This window comes from Sinohyriopsis cumingii, chromosome 10 (assembly GCF_028554795.1).
Source record: "Sinohyriopsis cumingii isolate HCF-2022 chromosome 10, ASM2855479v2, whole genome shotgun sequence".
NCBI classification, from domain to species: domain Eukaryota; kingdom Metazoa; phylum Mollusca; class Bivalvia; order Unionida; family Unionidae; genus Sinohyriopsis; species Sinohyriopsis cumingii.
The window spans coordinates 120,083,847-120,106,147 of NC_142970.1; the positions used below are offsets into that span (position 1 = coordinate 120,083,847).

The 22,301-nt window shown below is 36.8% G+C and overlaps 1 protein-coding gene across 4 annotated transcripts in view; it reads right to left on the reverse strand.

The window, feature by feature from the left end:
• Positions 1-22,301, reverse strand: part of LOC149791107 (uncharacterized) — a 167,595-nt gene that overhangs the window by 48,986 nt on the left and 96,308 nt on the right. The window contains exon 1 of one of the 4 annotated variants that reach the window (XM_089973021.1): positions 17,727-17,961. The exons of the other annotated variants lie outside the window; for them this stretch is intronic. Within the exon in view, the coding sequence (XP_089829147.1) occupies positions 17,727-17,946 (220 nt within the window). The 5' untranslated portion in view covers positions 17,947-17,961. Of the gene's footprint in view, positions 1-17,726; positions 17,962-22,301 lie in introns of those variants that run through there. 4 annotated transcript variants of the gene reach the window in all.

Consider the following 22,301-nt stretch of genomic DNA (forward strand, 5'->3'; position numbering starts at 1 on the left):
GACTTTTCCATATGGATACTGGGAGATTGCCTGCTGGCCTCGTGATTTAAGAGTCTAATGTTGCTTCCCATGTCCCTCAAGGTCCGTAGGCCACAAGTCCATCCCTGATAGCTGATGTCATTAGTACCAATGACACACATATTTGATACTCCCTTTGTATAAGTTCGTTATCCGTCGAAGCCTTCTGGCTACTGCAGTTTGAATACCTAATATGTCCAGTGTTACGATATTGCTGAGAAACACGTTGGAAAAATGATGAAGCTGATGTATAAATATCCACTAAACGTTTCGGACGAACCACAAGGTTAAATGAAATGTATTGGATCGAATTGCTTGCAGATAATTTTAGCAGGTGTTTGATAACTCCGACAAAAATACTGTAATCAAGATTGTCATGGCTATTAAATCAAGGTAAGTGTAAAATAGGCAACTTTTCACTGTGTCACTGCAGACACAAATGTGACCATCAGCATGTACCATATAAGCCTATACGATATAATGGTACTTGACGTGGCCCTCAGTTTGTACGATATAATGGTACTGGACGTGGCCCTCAGTCTGTACGAGATAATGGTACCTGATGTGGCCCTGGGCCTATACGAGGTAATGGTACTTGATGTGGCCCTCAGTCTATACGAGATAGTGGTACATGGTTTGTTCCTCGGCTTATACGATGTAATGGTACTTGATGTGAACCTCAGTCTGTACGAGATAATGGTACCTGATGTGGCCCTCGGACTATACGAGGTAATGGTACTTGATGTGGCCCTCAGTCTGTACGAGATAGTGGTACATGGTGTGTTCCTCGGCCTATACGACGTAATGGTACTTGATGTGACCCTCAGTCTGTACGAGATAATGGTACCTGATGTGGCCCTCGGCCTATACTAGGTGATGATACTTGATGTGGCCCTCAGTCTATACGAGATAGTGGTACATGGTTTGTTCCTCGGCCTATACGAGGTAATGGTACTTGATGTGACCCTCAGTCTGTACGAGATAATGGTACCTGATGTGGCCCTCGGCCTATACTAGGTGATGATACTTGATGTGGCCCTCAGTCTATACGAGATAGTGGTACATGGTTTGTTCCTCGGCCTATACGAGGTAATGGTACTTGATGTGACCCTCAGTCTGTACGAGATAATGGTACCTGATGTGGCCCTCGGCCTATACTAGGTAATGGTACTTGATGTGGCCCTCAGTCTGTACGAGATAATGGTACCTGATGTGGCCCTCGGCCTATACGAGGTAATGGTACTTGATGTGGCTCTCAGTCTATACGAGATAATGGTGCATGGTTTGTTCCTCGGCCTATACGATATAATGATACTTGACGTGGCCCTCAGTTTGTACGATATAATGGTACTTGACGTGGCCCTCAGTCTGTACGAGATAATGGTACCTGATGCGGCCCTCGGCCTGTACGAGGTAATGGTACTTGATGTGGCCCTCAGTCTATACTAGATAGTGGTGCATGGTTTGTTCCTCGGCCTATACGATATAATGGTACTTGACGTGGCCCTCAGTCTGTACGAGATAATGGTGCCTGATGTGACCTTCAGCCTGTATGAGATAATGGTACTTGATGCGGATCTCAGGTTATTCGAGATAATGGTACATAATGTGGCCCTCTACATGTATGAGATAATGGTACAGAAAATTGTGACCCTCAGGATATACGAGATAACGGTACTTGAACTGGCTCTCAACCTAAATGAGATAATGGTACACAAATGTGGTCTTCAGCCTATACGAGATAATAGTATTTGATGTGGCCCTCAGTCTATACGAGATAGTGGTACCTGATGTGACCCTCAGCCTATACGAGATAATAGTACTTGATGTGGCTCTCAATCTATACGAGATAATAGTACTTGATGTGGCCCTCAGTCTATACGAGATAGTGGTACCTGATGTGACTCTCAGCCTATACGAGATAATAGCACTTGATGTGGCTCTCAGGCTATACGAGATAATGATACCTGATGTGGTCATCAGCCTATACGGTAGTTACAAAATAATTTTAATGCAAACAGATTGCGACAAAAGCACCATCCCCATAGGTGACAATTTAGAGGCCATACATGTCCTTATTGAGGCCATGTAAATTTAGAGGTCATACATGTCTTTATTGAGGCCATGTAATTACCAATGCGGAAATCCAGAATTGAGTAGTAGTGGTTGGTTTTATCGATGTCTAGAGGATATCAACCTCGGGTTATAATCCAGATCGAGTGAATAATAAAAATATGAAATTAGTGGATGGATTAAAAGGATATCTGAGATGAGATACAGAATAGAATAACAAGAACCCCGGTAACATAACAATTTAATTATTTAGATCAATAAAATACAATTGTCCAAGACACTAGAAGGATATAATTCTACTAGAAAATAATTACCATAATTTATTAAAAATGCGATTAAGAGTTCAGTTTACACCGATATTGACAAATTTCGTCATAACATTGAGTCAGTGTTTGAACTTAATTGGTCAGCATGTACACGTGACCTGATTTTTTTGCAGGTCACTCCAAATTTAATGTAGCTTATCGGTTGGAGTTGACTTGTACAGCAACACTGTTCCCGCTGTTCTTCATTCTTCGCTGAGGCGTGGATTCTTTAATCCGCTGGGGATCCTTTATATTTACTGTGGATTTTTTCTGTCCAACGTTTTGATGTAGAAGCTTTTGCCTTGTGCTTTCGAGATTCGCTAGCTTCCAAATTAGTCATCTCTTTACCTTTTGTTCCCTGTCTAAAAGACATATAAACCCGTCCCTAGCGCAATTTGATAGAGGAAAATGCTTTCTGCTTTCCTCAAGTCAAGATTTCTTACCATCCGACGAAAACGTTGACTAATTTTGCGGTGTAGGACAATGCTAGTATAACCTTTAATTTGAATCTGCAAGTCTCCTGGAAAGGATCATGGAGGATGCCTTGCATGACCACAAGGGCACTGTCAGCATCAAAGGAAGAACAATCACCAACCTTCGTTTCGAATATGATATTGATGGGTCAGGAAGAGATGACAAAGAACTGGCTGACTTGGTTGATCGCCTCGACACAACCTTCACAGCATACGTTATGGAGATTAGCGCCGACAAAAACAAACTGATGATAAATAACACCAATGATATCAGCGCAGTCGTAAAGGTCAGTAGACAGAAGCTGGAAAGAGTCACAAGCTTCAAGTATTTGAGATCAAATAACACAGATGAGGGCCCAAATCAGAACTACTTTGCAGGATTGCCCAGACAGCAGCAGCAATAGCAAAGTTGAAACCAATATGGAAATATACTAAAATTGACTTTGGTTCCAAAATATGGCTGATGCGCTCGATTGTCATATCTATCTTTCTGTATACTTGTGAAACAAGAACGCTTACATCAGATCTAAAAAGAAGGATTCAAACCTTCGAAATGAGATGCTACCGCATGATCTTGGGCATGTCATACGTTGACCGTTTAACCAATGAAGAAAGCCACAACAGAATCAAAGGAGCCATCGGATCTTATGCAGTCCTCTTGACCACTGTATAAAGACGTAAACTGAAGTGGTACGGTCATGTCTCAAGATCATCAGGATTGGCAAAAAAACAATATTGCAAGGCACACTGCGAGAGTACAGAAGAAGGGGCAGACATAAAAAGAGGTGGGAAGACAACATTAAGGAGTGGACATGCATGGGATTTAGAGATTCCGAAAGGGCATTAGAGAACAGGGAAGGACGGAGAGAATTGGTTGTAATGTCAGCTGTGGTGCCCCAACGACCTCTTGGGTTAAGGGAATGGCGACTTTATTTAATTATGGTTGCTCAATATGGGAGAATTGGAAGGAATGATACTACTCTTAATCCGATGATTAATCTCCTGAAAATGATCAGCTGGAATTATTACAGAAAAGGTTATCCATCCTTTCATTAAATTGCTAATTCGCATCCACGATTTCCTAAATCCAGCATTCCAATGCTAATTTGCACAATCCGCGGTTTATTTCGTCCTCTATATCTTCATTTTCGTAAATTCAAAATGACTGTACAAAGCGTCTTTTACATACTTTACAGTACTAATGTGGAATACCATTCCCAGTGATATTAAACTAACACCAACACTCGATCCTTTCAAGAGCCCAATTTTCATTTTTCGTTCTGCTTATGTCAAGCCTAAAACAATTTGAGATACCTATATTGGATACCCACCTTAATAAGACCTATATTGGATATCCACCTTCCTAAGACCTATATTGGATACCCACCTTCCTAAGACCTATATTGGATACCCAACTTCCTAAGACCCAACTTGGATACCCACCTTCCTAAGACCTAACTTGGATACCCACCTTTCTAAGACCTATATTTCTCCTCAGAATAAAAGGTTATTATAGATAGTATTAGTATTATTTGAAATGCATCATGTTAAAAGTGTTCCCATTTTAATTTGTGACTGTCGGTAGTTTTTATCTCATGAAAGGTGTAGACTGTGTACACATTGTGATTCAGGTATGTGATTCTTGGTTACAATCTACATTATTCTACTTTGTGATTCTTGATTCCAGTCTACATGATTCAGGCTTTCTTCATTGGTTACATGGTCAACGGAGATGCCCAAGATCATGCGGTAGCATTTCATTTCGAAGGTTTGAATTCTTCTTTTTAGATCTGATTCCAGTCTACGTAATTTCGGTATGTAATTCTTGGTTCCAGTCTATGCGATTCAGGTATGTGATTCTTAGTTTCATTTTCCATGATTCATATGATTAGTCACTTTATGCTAATTTTGCGTTGATTTTTTTTCCCTTCCCCACCCCCACTTCACAAAGAGGAAGACCTCAAAATAGACCTGCTGGTTCTGAGCTTGAGATTTATATATTTTCCATTATCTTTTGCTCATCCTCAAAAAAGTAAAGGACAAAGTAACAAGAATAGTTTTGTGTACGAAAGCCACAGAAGTCAAGTTTTCGCGGCAGCGACGTATCGAGAGAACCTCTCGAACGCTACCTGTGGATCATGCAATGCTAACTCTTTGACCTGTGCCATCGTTGGTAGTAGTGCGTTCCAAGGTATGTATTAGTAAGTAAATTCCAAGGTGTTTATTAGTATGTAAATTCCACAAATTTTGTGAGATATTGCAGCTGGTCCTGTCAGCAAAAATAAAAACGAAATACAAATTGGTACAGTCAGAGGAAAGGCAAACTGGTACAGACAGGGGAAATACAAACTGGTACAGACAGACAAAAGACGGTTTACGTTACAATTTATCAGCTGCACTCTCATTCAGCTTTTGGAAAGCACGAGCATCGTGGTAAATTACCAACCATGTTAATTAATATCATGGTAAATTACCAACCATGTTAATTAATATCATGGTAAATTACCGGCACAGTTAAAATGTATCATGGTACATCATCGGTACATTAAATGTAACACATCGTAAGCCAGAATAACACCTTAGGTTCTGAAGGACCAGTGTGGCCGCAGGAAGACGTTTATATGTTGTTCCCATGGTATCAGACATTCCATGATTTACTGAAAACTTTTCATCTTTCTGCCAACTGAGAAATTGTATTTCTGTTTTGCAAAGGATTTTGGCGTATTTAGTAAATCTGATAATAGAGGTACTCGTAATATTGAACTATTAGACTACATTACATTTAATCGCAGAAGAATCTTGCCGTGCTTGATTAATGTATCAGGCAACGTAAAATTACAAACAGCGTAAACCCTGATCTTCTGTTGGCATATGTACCGGCAATATGTTAAAACTTATCTGCATGCCGATTTTGAAGTTTAGATCTGTGGTCACACCGTTCGCAGTTTTGCATGTTAATACAGTAAAAAATGACAATGTTTGTTTTCTTGAGTATTTTGTGTAACATTTAGTATAATATTTAGTATAACATTTATAATAACATTTCGTATAACATTTAATATAACAGTTTGTATAACATCTGTATAACACTGCACACGAGTTGAATCATTTTTATAGTTTTTGCGATTCTAGTGGAGCAAAATATTGAAATGAATAAATGAGTGTTATAACTGACATAAAATAAGCACAAGTCAAGTGTGATATTTATTGCATTGTGTGTACATAACACACACACATACACACACACACACACACACACACAATAATATTCAAGGTTCATAAAGTGTTATAAACGCAGCACAATCTATCTGGTCAATTGTCAGATAAAGTTAGATATTTCAAAAAGAAAAACTGTTGTCACCCTTTTGCATTCCTGATATGCAACATCCGGGTAATGTCGGATGAGGCATCAACATCGCATTACCAGGTATCTGATAAGCGTCGCTCACAGTGCATTTTGAAGCATAACGTTTGATGGTAAATGCTTGTAGTTGTATGGGTAAAATTAAAGCGAAGATGGTAAATAAATTATATACATTAATATCATTCAGGCTATAAACATGCGTTTCGCCTTCTGCTGAATTGTTTAACACACCTGTTTTGATTTACATGTATCAGTTTTGTTCTAACTTTGCCGCAGATGTTTTATTTCCATTTCTGTTTTTGATTTTTGTTGGGGATTTTTTTTAGTTAGATGCAGACTATAGGAAAATGGGCGTTCTTTAGTGCGCATGCACTGATCTACACGAAATATCTATTATAAAAATCAACGCATACTCATTTGGAACGACAACGATCTGACAATGTCCGCACAAAAAATATGAGATGTTTTCGTCTGCGTCGATCTACTTGTCTATTCATATATACTTGATGATGTAGATTACATACAAATAACATGTGCATGCTTGCCCATCCAGATACAGCCTAACTTTCAATTAACACACCTGTCTACCTGCCCATCCCGATACAGCCTGTGTAACTTTTAATTAACACTCCTGTCTATCAGCCGATCTCGAACAGTTTGTATAACGTTCAGTTTACCCACCTGTCTACTTGCCCATGTGGAAGAGTCTGAGTAACATTTAATTATTTAATTAAAACACTTTTCTACGTATCCATCTAGAACAGTCTGTATAACTTTCAACTGACACAACTGTCTACTTGCCCAACTAGATACAGTGTTCATGTTACAACTAAGTCACCGTGACCTTGGGTGGCCGAGTGGTCTAAACCGCTTGCCTTTTCCGGTCACAGTCATTTCACCTCTCTCCGCGTGGGTTGAGTCTCGGATTCGGCCAATGTGGGTATGTATGAAAGCTTGCCAGTAAAGTAAAGGCAAGTTAAGAGTGGCATTTATTGCATGGTGTGTACACAACACTGTTATTACACTAAACATAACAAACTGCAGTGACACATCTGTGGATCTAATTAAATGTATCTGACATTGAACGTTCTCATATATGACATCAAGCCATCGTGTCGTGAAACAATGTATGAAGCAATAATTAATACAATATCAATATGTATGTATGTATGTATGCGTGTGTGTGTGTGCGTGCGTGTGTGTGCGTGTGTGTGTTGGTAGGTAGATATAAGGCTTAAAGACACATCAGCAGAATACAGGCTATATAAAACCAATAAAAGTTACGTTATAAATGTCAAAAGTAAGAAATTGCAATAATGGTACGGAAAACAAACCCTTTCAAATAAATGCATACACTGATACAGGACGGCCCTTTTTCAAACCCTTTTAAAGCTACAAAGAAATTAAGACAAAGGTAAAACGGCAAAAATCATGAAATATAAGGCAAACAATTAATTATGTATCTAGCTAAAAACCGTCTCAAATATCCATGGGACAGTTTCTACTTTCTCCAATTTAGATTTACGAATTTTTTCCAGGACAGTGAAAGGTATACAATCGCATGGTAAATGCACGTACTGTTAAAAATATGGTGTCCCGGAAGGAACATTTCAACTCTTTTGTGACTGCAATTTTCAAAAGCATTCTCTACAAATATGCTGTTTCTATATATATATATATATATATATATATATATATATATATATATATATATATATATATATATATATATATATATATATATATAATATCTATTCATAAGTAATGATTCTATCCCTATATCATGTTTCTATATATCTATTTATATATATATATGTATGTATATATGTATGTATGTATATATATATATATATATATATATATATATATATATATATATATATATATATATATATATATATATATATATACTGTTTCTATATACAATACATCATTTTTCTCAGCGACAAAGATGTTGTAATGCATTAAAAGAGCTCCGAACTACATGATTGACAATGATTATGAAGAATAATTACGAATTTTAATGCAAAAAAATAAAATATAATTCGGATATTAGGTGGATTGGTAAATACTTTATAGAATATATAATAATTTATTACCGATATCTGATAAAAAGTCATACATAGCGTGTAAAGAGGGACATTTTTAGCCAACGTAAGGAAGGATATTGTGCACGCGAATAAGGATGTCTATTTTAACAAGTCATTAATAACCGATAGTTATACACATGCGTAATGAAGAATATTTCTAAACACGAGGATATTAATGCACATGAGTAAGGAAAAATAGTTTTACACAGGAAATGATGTTACTACACATGCGTAATGAAGACTATTTCTATATTTCTAAACACGAGGATATTAATGCACATGAGTAAGGAAAAATAGTTTTACACAGGAAATGATGTTACTACACATGCGTAATGAGGACTATTTCTAAACACGAGGATATTAATGCACATGAGTACTACAGATGAGTAAGGAATACCATTTCTACATATGAGTAGAGGTATTTCCACACATCAGTAAGACGGGATATTTCTACACATGAGTAGAGGTATTTCCACACATCAGTAAGACAGGATATTTCTACAGATGAGTAGAGGTATTTCCACACATCAGTAAGACGGGATATTTCTACACACGAGTAGAGATATTTCCACACATCAGAAAGACAGGATATTTCTACATATGAGTAGAGGTATTTCCACACATCAGTAAGACGGGATATTTCTACACATGAGTAGAGGTATTTCCACACATCAGTAAGACAGGATATTTCTACACACGAGTAGAGATATTTCCACACATCAGAAAGACAGGATATTTCTACACATGAGTAGAGGTATTTCCACACATCAGTAAGACGGGATATTTCTACACACGAGTAGAGATATTTCCACACATCAGAAAGACAGGATATTTCTACACATGAGTAGAGGTATTTCCACACATCAGTAAGACGGGATATTTCTACACATGAGTAGAGGCATTTCCACACATCAGTAAGACGGGATATTTCTACAGATGAGTAGAGGTATTTCCACACATCAGTAAGACAGGATATTTCTACATACGAGAGTAAGGAAGGATATTTCTACATATAAGTAAAGAAGGGAGTCTATACACATGAGTAAGGAAGGATATTTCAACACATAAGCAGTGATGTATCTTTCTACACATAATTATTTGAGCAAACGATTGAAAACACAATTGAATGAAATGAGGTCGAGATATAACGTGTACGTAGTACATTATCCAAGATTTGTCTTTCTTATATATATATATATATATATATATATATATATATATATATATATATATATATATATATATATATATATATATATATATATATGCATACATACAAGAGTGTGAATAAAATATATATCCCGCGTTGGACAAGGTAGCAGAGTAAGTTAAACCTACGTTTTTCGTCTCAGTGATAAGTTCAATGAACAAAACGAACTTCCAATTATTTAACAATTCCAATATTTCGACATTATTGGTTCGAATAAGAGATGATACTTTTTTTGTTGTGTACTGAATGCTCTTGCAGTCTTCACATGCTTATTGCATCCTAAAAGTCACGTGATGCAAAGAACATTATACTTATAATTCTATAAATAAATAAATTCTGCGTCCTTAGTTCTCCCAACTCTATCTCATACCTTGAAAAACCTAACGTAGCGCATTAATCTAGGTTAGACCTTTGAAATCGAAAATGGGGTTTACTTAAGTTTATCTCGCCCCATTAAACCATGTTAAAATAGACTGATGCAGTTAGGTTCTAGTGATGTAATATGCTGTATCATTCGAATAAATCGATGCTGCACAATTCCACCGTGACGTTTGAACCTATAGCATATGTCACGGAGTGTTGGGTTTTATTTTAACTACCAGCTGAAGACGTTTCCAGCCGTACTGATATCGGTTTGGTTTTACGAGCCGCATCGAACAATATTGTCTGCCATGCACTCGAAACGTATCAACGCCTTACGCGCACCTTTGCTAAGTATGCCAAGTATCGATCTAAAACACAATTGTATTCGGCTTTTTCCTTGGAATAAAAAGATGAATGGTTTGTATTAATGTAACTGCTTATAGCGACGAATCCAAGTGTTTCCCCCGTCTCGTAACCAGTCACAGAAGTCAATCTAGCACGTAGTGTGTAATCCACGGATATCGGCCAGCGTTACGTACCCTATCAGAGAAATAAAGTATATCACGTGGTTTGGAGTCCATGGGTATTTTAGTATGTTCTGTCACCAGTTAGAGAGCTCTAATTTAGCACGTAACTTGCAATTCTTATACTCCTTCTTGAGAAGTACAGTCTGTTGGTTTATCGGCGCGTACAAAGCAAGGAATTACCATAGATTGAACGATAAGGAGAGGTAGAAAGGGTTAATTAGTCAGCTGAACTAATATATATTTAAGATTTATTTGTATAATCATAACATTCTCAACCATTCCGTCCTGTTGCATATATTATCCCGGCTGGGAGTTGTGCGACAGAGCAGAGTGAGCTGATTTCACCATTCTCTGTTGCAAACAGCATTTTGTTTGCACTTCATGTACTCATAGATCATTGTATTTGTAGTAACACTATAAGAGACAGATAAAAGTAGAGGGGGTTGACCGGCTTGAATTGCAATAAAACTAATAGAAAATTATCTCACAGTAAGAGTATTGTGCTTTCCACACATAACAATTTGAGTAAAAAAAGAAGAAAATGGATCAAGATGAGGAACAAACCGGCCCAGGCAGATCCAAAATCCGACAGTACTTTCACACAGTATACGAGGAAAATAGGATGATTGTCAATCACCCGGCTGGGTGTCAGACAATTGATTTTGAATTTGCCACCAACCCACCACGGCAAAGTGAAGTCCTGATGGGACTGCACACCAGTGGAGTGGATATAGGTAAAATTGAAGCACTGCAGAATGGAGGCCTTAGTAAGTATGTGATTTACCCTAAGGGGGGGGGGGGGGGGGTCCGCTGCTAAAAGAAGAAGACCTAAGCATAAAAGGGATAACAGCAAGAGTCTATAAAACGGAACCCTTCATAAGAACCATAGAGCAGAGACTGACGGAAGTACACGTCATGGGGCTCCCCATGGAAGTGGATAGCCGGGAGCTTGTGGAAAAGCTAAAGAAAAAGACAGGGATGACAGTAGTGACCCACAAGATGGCAAAAGTCTGGGGATTCGTCCCCATAAAGTCTGGGAACAGACTGTTATACGTTAGCAGGGAGGAGGCGAAGAAAATCCCATTTTTCTTCTACGTGTTGGGATTTCGTCTGAAAACATGGTACAGGGGGAGCGAGCAAGATAGAGTTTGCCCCCCGTGCCACCAAAAAGGGCATGGCCTCAGAGACTGTAAAGGAATAGGAACAAGCCCACAAGAACAAACCTATGCCAGCAAAGCGGCAGAGGGACCTACATCCCAGCAGAGGCAACAGCAACAACAACAAAAATCACAGCAGCAACAGGCAGAGGTCCTAACCCTGATAAAACAAGTCAGGGAGGAAAAGGAAAGAGAAGAAAGGATACAAACCTTACCTGACCTGGATGTAACTAAGATAGAAGGGCACCATACCCTAGAGTGGGAAGGGTATCTGAGTCCCAATAAAACTGCAAGATCCATCGTGTAGAACGAAGAGGAGATAACGACAAAAAACAGATTCGACGTACTAGAAGAAGAAAACCAACAATCAGGAGAAAACTCGCAGATAGAGACCCCATTGACATCGACACCGATGCCTAGGAGGAGGAGGGAAAAAAGGAATGCAGATGTTATATCACCCCAGGAGAAACCACTGTCAAGACGGAAAAAAAATAAACAGGGAAGGAAAACAGCAGAAGCAGAAACACAACAATTACAAGGAAAAGAACAGGAAGACGGGAGTGAGGGGCAAACGGAGTCAGAACCGGACACAGAAAACGACGCAGAACTTGAGAATGAAACCGGAACAACAATGGAATCTAGACAAACAAGTTACACTGAAACGGAAAGCACAATGCAATCGACAGTTACAAGCACCTTAGAAACCCAAAGTAATACACTTTGATCAGACGGGGGGTAGGGAAACCAGTGCCCCTCCAGAAGATTCACAACTAAACACGTAACACCCTGGTAAGAGGCAGGAATGGAAGGAACAAACTTGCAACTCCTGTCTGTTAATGTAAACGGTATTAATAGAGAAAAGATATACAAATTCCCAAAAGACTTAAACTATGACATATTGATGATACAAGAAACGCACAATGGATTTAAAGACAATATAAAAGTAGCAATTGAAAGTCATTTAGACGGGATTTTAATAACTAGTGATTATGAAAGTACAGACATTAAAGGGGGGTGGGGGTGGCAATTTTAATTAAAAATAAAAAGGGATTATCATGGGATAGAGTAGAAGTAGAAAGGTATTTTAAAGGTAGAATGATGCATGTAGTAATTGAAGAAATAAGCATAATTAATATATATATGCCAGCCAACAGGGAATATAAGAAAGAATTTTTAGAACATTTAAATAAATATATAGAAAAATATGCGACAGGGAACCTTATCATAGGGGGAGATTTTAACTGGGTGGGAGATAATATAGACAGGGAGGGAAATCTGGTACCAAATGATATTAGGATCAAACCAGAAATGGAATATTTTATTAAAAAGTACAAACTAATAGATGTATATAGAGTACAAAATTTACTAAGAAAACAGTTCACTTACGAATATAAAACTAATAAAGGAAGTTGCTTAGATAAATTTTACTGTAATAATTATGATATAAATATACACAAAGAAACTAACATTACTGATCTTAAAATATCTGATCACAAACTCATAAATATGAATGTAATAATTAAAACTAGAATTAAATGGGGGAAAGGAAGATGGATGCTAAATAACTCAATTCTAAAAGACACAGATTTTGTACAAAATACTAAAACAGAGATAGATAAACTTAAAAGTAGGGAAAATATAGACATAATATTAGAATGGGAAAAATTAAAAGTCAAAATTAAAAAATTTGTGATAGATCACTGTAACTTAAAAAGTAAGAAACTAAAAATGGAAAGAGAAGCGATTAGAAACCAACTGCAAAAATGAAACACTAATGATAGAGAGACCAATTTAAAAAACAGATTGGAAGAAATAAATAAAATAGAAAGCAGGGGTAGAGAAATCAGGGCAGGGAAATATACGGGGATATATAAAAAAGCAGAGGGGTTGTATAAAAGGGAGGAGAAAAGATTGGGGGGAGATAAAACTATGGATAAATTAAAATCAACACAACAACAACAACAACAATAACAGAAAAAGAGGGAATTATGAAATACATTAAAAACTTTTATGCCACACTGTATGAATCGCAAAATATAGCAGGGAATGAAATTGATAACTATTTAGAAAAAATACCTTGTAAAAAAATTAATCATGATTTTAAACAACTCTGTGATGATTTTATCACACAAGAGGAAATTTTAGAAAGCACAAATTTAATGAATAAGGGAAAATCGCCAGGAGGAGATGGACTCTCTGCAGAATTCTATATGACATTCTGCGGAGAGTTGTTGCCCATTCTCGAATGGTTATATAATAATATATTTTTAAAAAATATGGAAATGGCAGGGACTATGAAGGAGGGGATAATCGTTTTAATATATAAAGGGAAAGGGGACAGGGAAGACTTGAAAAAGTGGAGGCCCATCTCCCTCCTTAACACAGACTACAAGATTTTGAGTAGGATCCTAAGTAATAGACTCAAAAAGGGGATAGGGGATATAATAAATGTAAATCAAACTAGTGGGCCAAAAAATAGGGATATCCAAAGTAATATTTTAAACATAACTGCAATAATTGATTATTTACAAATTAAGGGACAAAAAGCTGCTATGGTACTTTTTGATCAGGAAAAAGCCTTTGATAGAATTGAGCACAATTATATACAAAAAGTCTTGGAAAAATTTGGATTCGGAGAACCTTTCCGAAAATGGATTAAAATACTATATAATAATATAACATCCAGAGTACAAAATAATGGAGCCATGACAGAACAATTTGACATAAAAAGATCAGTGCGGCAAGGGTGCCCACTATCAATGTTATTATACGTAATAGCCATCGAAATGCTGAGCATTAGCATAAAACTAAACAAAGAAATTAAAGGTATAAAAGTTCCAAATATTACAGACGAAGTGAAAATGCTACAACATGCAGACGATTGCACTAACTTTTTAGAGGACCAGAAATCCTTTGAGAACCTTATAAAGGAATATGAAAAATTCGGAAGAGCATCGGGGTCCAAAATAAATCATGATAAAACGGAAATATTAGAGATAGGTGACTGGCGTGGTAGGCATTCAAGCAAACCAGCCCATGTATTCAAGGATACTGTTAAAGCACTCGGGGTGTGCTTTGGCAAAAACGAAGAGAAGGATAACTGTAAAAAAATGGAAAATGAGATAAAACGGAATGTCGATATCTGGGCACTTACGCCGTTATGTTTAATTGAACGGGCCCAAGTGGCCAAAACATATATGTATGTAAATCTTAATTATATTATGAAGTCGACCGACATAAGTAACATAATATTGAATAACATAGATAAAATTAGAATTAAATATATATGGGATTTTAAACTACATTATGTAATAAAAGAAGCTTTGTACAAAGCAAAAGAATTGGGGGAAATAGGGATACCAAGTCCCATAATTTTAAAAATTACCAATATTTTAAATAGATTTAAACGACTGAGTGACGAACCTAAATTACCATGGGAGGGAATATATATATATTTTTTTGGTTTCGTTTTGCGGAACAGGGAGGGGATATACAAAAATAATAAATTAATGAAACTATTGGAGACACCTAGGAAATTTAAAAGTATAAAGGATTTATTGATGAAATATAGAGATAAGAAAGAATTTTGGGACATGGACGAAAAACTCTCTTATAAATGGATTAGAAATGACATAACCAAAAATATACTATGTAAAGTCGAAAAAGAAAATTTATATGTGAACTGGAAAAAGGCTTGGGGGCACTGGACACAATTAGGATCTGTAAAAATACAAAGCCTCGCCTTCAAATACATGCACGATGCGTGGTTGACAGGTGAGGTTGCAGCGAGACGGCAAATGGTCAGAGCACCGCCAAAATGTCCGTTGTGTAAAATAGGAACATTTAGTAAAAAACATGTAATCTTAAATTGTAGGGAAACGCAGAAAGATAGGGAAACGATTATAGACGAAATCAATAAAAATAGTTATTTTAAACCGCAATGTTTAGTATACCTTGATGGTGATTTTAATAAACAAATCTTATACAAAATCTCAAGTCATATTGTAAGTAGTATAAAAAAGTGTGGGCCAATTAAATTTTAACATAGGAAAATTTCAAGAGGGAAAGTACAGATAATGATGCCATGGGGCTAAGTCACATGGCGCTACGCGAAGTGAACAGACCCATGGAAGAGTCTCGAAAGAAACCCTCTTGAAAATAATTTAAACCGGAGATTTATCCCTTTGTCTCCAACTTACAAAAAAAAAAAAAAAAAAAAAATTAAAAAATAAAATTGAAATTTTCCGATTGCAACTCAAATCAAATAAATTTTATTTTCTTTTTTTTTTGGTTTTTTTTTTGGTTTTTTTTTACGCATTTGCGACGAACTTTTAGAGCATTTATAAGTTAAAGATAGACCTGCTCCATGGGAGAAAAACATACAAAATAAAAAAATGTGGATCTCTCCTGGAGCTCGGTCTCATCTAAGAAAGAAAGGTGAAGCAAATACACTCATAAGAATCAATAAGATTCAAAAATTAAGGGGAAATCACCGATCTACAAAATTCAAAAATATGGACAACCTCCCGATGTATTGGAAACACGGGATATAATAAGAAAACTGATATACTACAAGAATTTGACTTAAAAGCTATCCCAACAATAAAACAATATAACATACATAACAAATAGCACAAACACATAACAAACACGGGATGTAAAAAAAAAAAGTGACTTGTAATCGACCGATATCAGTGTATGATTCAAAACCAATGAGATAAGTTAAATCTAGTACACAGCCAGTAATGCGCGGATATTGGTGTACGTTCCATGACCATGCACATTAGTACACTCTAGTTCGTGGTCTGTAATTCACGGATATTGATTCATATTTCTTTACCGGTCTGAGAAGTCAAGTCGAACATGTGTTTTTAAATCCAACGATCTATGTAAATGATCCATCATTAGTCACATAAATCGAATCCACGGGTATTTGTGTACGTTCCGTCAACAGTCACAGAAGTTCAATCTACTACGTGGTCTGTTATCTTCGGATATTGATGTATGCTATATAACCAGCCAGAGAAGTCAAATCGAGCACGACGATTGTTATCCAGGGATATCTGAGTACATCTGATATTCGTAAAGCATATGGGATTAAATATATACACATGCAGAGTGTAGTTTATTCTTATTATTTTTCTCGCATAATAAACTGTTTCGCATAAACTGTTTTGGTTGTGGTAACTGCATCATCGCTATATATTGCCCTGATGTATAGCTTTTGATTCACGCACTCAGTTACTAACTATTCTATTCAACTTTGTAGCTAGCTTGATATCGCCATCTCTCTCTCTCTCTCTCTCTCTCTCTCTCTCTCTCTCTCTTAAATAATGCGATTGATATTGTGTTCAACTGGTATTTTCAACAATTAATTGTTATCGTGAAGACAATAAACCCAACTTTATGTTCAGACTATGATCCATTAGAAATGCTGGCGAAGTTTCAAGAAAATGTGTTCTTGGTTGAATTCAGCAAATTCACCTGTGTGAAGGCTATTCCATCATTCTATCACAATTAATTCACTAAAACTAAAAACAAAACGTGCTTTCTTACTCCTCTGGTATTTTCACTTTAATAGTTGTGAACTACGCCGTGCAGCCCTGTCAGTGTGGACTAGGATGTATAGCCCTATGGTGTGTGATTTGGATTTTTAACGTAGCTTTAACAATGTTTCAATCATATCGTTACGAAGTCTGCAGTGTTGCAGTTTATAGTGATGTCTAGCACTGGGGCATCATGCTGCAGACATGTTGCATCATGTTCCACCCAGTCACATTATCCTGACACCAGGATGACCAGTCCTAACACTAAACTCTTAATGCTGAGCGCCTAGCGAAGCTCCTGTTAGTACCATTGGTATGACTCGGCCTGGATTCGAACCCACGACCTCCAGCATCCAAGGCGGGTAGCCCTATGGACTTCATTGTGTACCCCTGTTAGCGTTTTTCAATACGCACTGTACATACTGTATAATAACAAATAGTAACAATCAGCAATTACTTATGGCGACTCCCTTTTGAAATACGATGATTATGAAGAGCTGTCATACGCATGTGATGACGCATGTTCCCCGGCAGTGGGGTCGGAATTGGCACCCCGAGACTGTAAGGTGGGGGGAAGGGTAGAGGGGAGTTGTGACTTACCTGTAGTGTGGGTATGGTTCACACATCCAAATGTCTCTCCAAAGTACGGTATGTGCCCGGACCGGCAGGTCTTCCACAACCCACTGTTTTCTGTGTACCCATGATATACTGCCTTGTTCCAATACGGGGAAGCAAAACCAATTAGATGGAACAAGAAGGCAATGCCTGCGATGATTTTAGCAGCTTTTCCACACAGCGAAGATTCATCCGAGCCCGCCATTTTGAGGAATCCAGGGGACCAGTGCTTACATCCATTAGTGAGATAAGAAGCTGCAAGCGGCGAGTTGCTTTTTTAGCAGCGAGGCACATAATGGGGAAAGATGATATAATTGGACATTAAAATACTTCTAATTTAGACTGGCGTATATAGGTAAGTGTACGTATTTGATGTATGAATGCACGCCTATTGCAATAATCCGTGACTGATGATGTAACTCCATTTCAATACGACACCCAACTGAATATTGGATGTGTGATAGAGTTTAGCAGTAACAGTGTTAGGTCCAAGGTAACGAATATTGACTTGGAGTGACTTTAAGTAAAAAATCAAATGTACTAATCTTTTCCAATGGTTTCCATGAGCAATGTAAATGTCAAGACATATTACAAACAAATGTGAAAATATATGCTTGCACTACCTTGACATATATTAACAAAATTAAAAACGTATACACGGAAAAACGTATACACGGATAAACGTATACACGGAAAAACGTATATACGGATACACGGAAAAACGGATACACGGAAAAGCGTATACACAGAAAAACGTATACACGGATACACGGAAAAACGTATACACGGATAAACGTATCCAATCACGGTAAAAAGTAAACAATGCAGAGTACAAAGTACCCCATACTCTTGGAAATTACTTAAATACCCATAGGCTTGAAATAACTGCATCACTGGTACGTCTTACTTTCCCCCATTCAACTTTCTCATAGCATCTGTATTTTTCGGGGTATGAACTCGATCTGTCTTAGTGAATATAAACTGGACCGTTTGTATTATAGGTATGAACTCGGTCTGATTGAGCGTGAACTAGCGCATTTTTATTAACAGGTATGGACTCAATCTCTCTGAGTGAGAATGAACTAACGCATTAGTAAAACGGGTATGGACTCGATCTAAGTGAGTACGAATTTACCCATTAGATTAACGGAAACTGTTGCACCTTTTCACTTGCATAGCTGTTCACATTTTGTGTTTGTTTTGTTTTGTGTTCTCATTTATCCGTTCTGATACTATTTTGAAGCGTACGCTCAAAGTTGCTTTCTTTTTAACTGTGCAATAAATTATTTTTAAAGGATTTGACAATCTGTAGGCCTTCCGGTGAAAAACTTTCATACGTTGTTGATCCACCACTCATGTTCAACAACCCCAAAACTTCCTATCGATCTTACGTTTATTGGAATATCTATTATGCGATAGTTGACTGAATGATGTTACACTCGGCCGATAGGTCAGTTAACATGGAGCCATTCCCTTGAACAACTTAACACGTGCCGATAGGTATAGTATTGCAAAGGTGTGAGGCATCACGTAAATTATAGACAAGTTGAAAGCTAGTATACATCATATACAAATTCAAATCTTTCTAACTTTCATTTTTTAAAAATCATTTTCACGACATTTTTAGCTAAAACAAATGAATACTAATCAGCCTTGTGTAAGTGTCAGCATACAATACCTTGATTTATAATAAGTGCTATGCCAAGAAAAAGTGCGTGTTTATCTCTAGTATATGCTATCCTAATGAAAAGGCCCGTTTATCTCTGATATATGCAATCCTAATGAAAATTATGGTTATCTCTCATATATACTATCCTAAAATAAAAAAATGCGTGTTTATCTCTGTTATATGCAATCCTAATGAAAAGGATGTGTTTATCTATAATATATACAAGCCTTTGAAAAGGACGTGTTTAACTCTGGTATATGTTATCCTAATGAAAAGGGCGTTTTTTGTACAATATATACAATCCTAACGAAACGGTGTGTTTATCTCTGATATATGCAATCCTAATGAAAAGGGCGTATCTATTTCTATTATATGCAATCCTAATGAAAAGGGCGTATCTATTTCTGGTATATGCAATCCTAATGAAAATTGTGGTTATCTATCATATATACTATCCTAAAATAAAAAGTGCGTGTTTATCTCTGATATATGCAATCCTAATGAAAAGGGCGTATCTATTTCTGGTATATGCAATCCTAATGAAAATTGTGGTTATCTATCATATATACTATCCTAAAATAAAAAGTGCGTGTTTATCTCTGATATATGCAATCCTAATGAAAAGGGCGTATCTATTTCTGGTATATGCAATCCTAATGAAAATTGTGGTTATCTATCATATATACTATTTTAAAATAAAAAGTGCGTGTTTATCTCTGATATATGCAATCCTAGTGAAAATGGTGTTTATCTCTCATATATATTCTATTCTAATGAAAAGTGCGTGTTTATCTCTGTTATATGCAAACCTAATGAAAAGTACGTGTTTATCTCTGATATATGCAAACCTAATGAAAAGTACGTGTTTATCTCTGTTATATGCAAACCTAATGAAAAGTACGTGTTTATCTCTGATATATGGTATTCTAATGAAAAATGCGTGGTTATCTCCGATATGGTAATGAATCAGTTGTTTGCAAATCTTCTTGTCCTTGTACCTATGTGTGTTGACGTGTTTACGTAAGTGTGCACCTTATTACGGGCTTGTGGGGAATCTCGTTACAAGATAGGCTCCTTGGGGCAGTAAAGACAAGAGAAGTGGTAAGACCCATATACATAATTGCAGAAACATACTTAAGAAAAATTGTTAAAATTCACGTATTTTCTATGATATAACTATAATGCATTTCTTTTTAAAAGAGAAAAAGATAATAAAGAAAAACCAAACTGAAACGCTGCGTGGAATCAGTGTAAAATTAAGGCGTACATTGAGGAATTTCATAAAAATGTAATGGATTGCGTTGGGTTTTCAGTCCTAAAGACCGGACATTAATTTCTCCTCTCCGATCGTCTCTTTTTTTTTTTTTTTAAATAGAGGAAGGGACTTACACATGTTGATATATAACTTATTAAAATTGGTGGACAAGCCTCCCCCCCCAAAAAAAAAAATATCGACCTGCAGTGTTTCGATTTGTTTAAGCTGGATTACATATGGCAGACATTTGCTATCTCTGTCAGTCTATCTATCTATCTATCTATCTATCAAATACGCAAATAACAACAACAATGATAATATTCCAAATTCATAAAACCGCTCCGGTGGCCTAGTGGTTGGAGCGTCCGCCTTGGATGCGGGAGGTCGCGGGTTTGAATCCCGGCCGAGTCATATCAAAGACTTACAAAATGAAACTAACAGTTGCATCGCTTGGCGCTCAGCATTAAGAGTTAGTGTTAAGACTGTTATTATGATAATGTGATTGGGTGGGACATGATGCCACATGTCTGCAGAATGATGCTCCAGTGCTAGACATAGCTGTAAACTGTCACACTGCAGACATCATAGCGATATGACTGAAACAATGTTAAAGCTACGTTAAAAATCTAAACCACACCACGCAACACACACCAAATCCATAAGGTACTCTAAAGTATACAACAATCTGTCTGGATTATTGTGAAAACAAAGTTTGAAATAAACGAACTATCAGCAACTTTACATTCATGGTATGCAACATGCGGGTAATGTCACGTGAGGCATCAATATCACATCCCCAGCTAAGCCACAAAGTGCAGTGACATGTATATGGGTGCAACACACACACACACACACACACACACACACACACTAATATTCAAGGTTCATAAAGTGTTATAAGCGCAGCACAATCTATCTGAATAATTGTCAAATAACGTTAGATATTTCAAAAAGAAAAACTGTTGTCACCCTTTTGCATTCCTGGTATGCAACGTACGGGTAATCGTACGTGAGGCATCAACATCGCATTACCAAATATCTAGTAAGCATCGCTCACTGTGCATTTTGAAGCATAACGTTTGATGGTAAATGCTTATAGTTGTATGGCTAAAATTAAAGCGAAGATGGTAAAGAAATTATATACATTAATATCATTCAAGTTATAAGCATGCGTTCCGCGTGCTGCTGATGTGTTTAACACACCTATTTTGATTTACATGTATCTGTTTTGTTCTAGTTATGCCGCAGATGTTTTTTTTTATTCCTTTTCTGTTTGTTTGTTTTTTGCAAGCTGCAAACCGTAGGAAAATGGGCGTTCTATAGTGCGCAGACCCTATTCTACACGAAGTATCTTTAATCAAAATCAACCCATACTCATTTGGAACTACAACAATCTAACAATGTCCAAGAAATAAAATGGGATGTTTTCGTCTGCGTCAAACTAATTGTCCATATATATATATATATATATATATATATATATATATATATATATATATATATATATATATATATATATGCTTATGTAACTTTCAGTTAACACACCTGTCTACCTGCCCTTTCAGCTAGTCTTTATAACTTTCAACCAGAGGTTCCCAAACCACGGCCCGCGGGGAACTTGTGGCCCGTCAGCTCT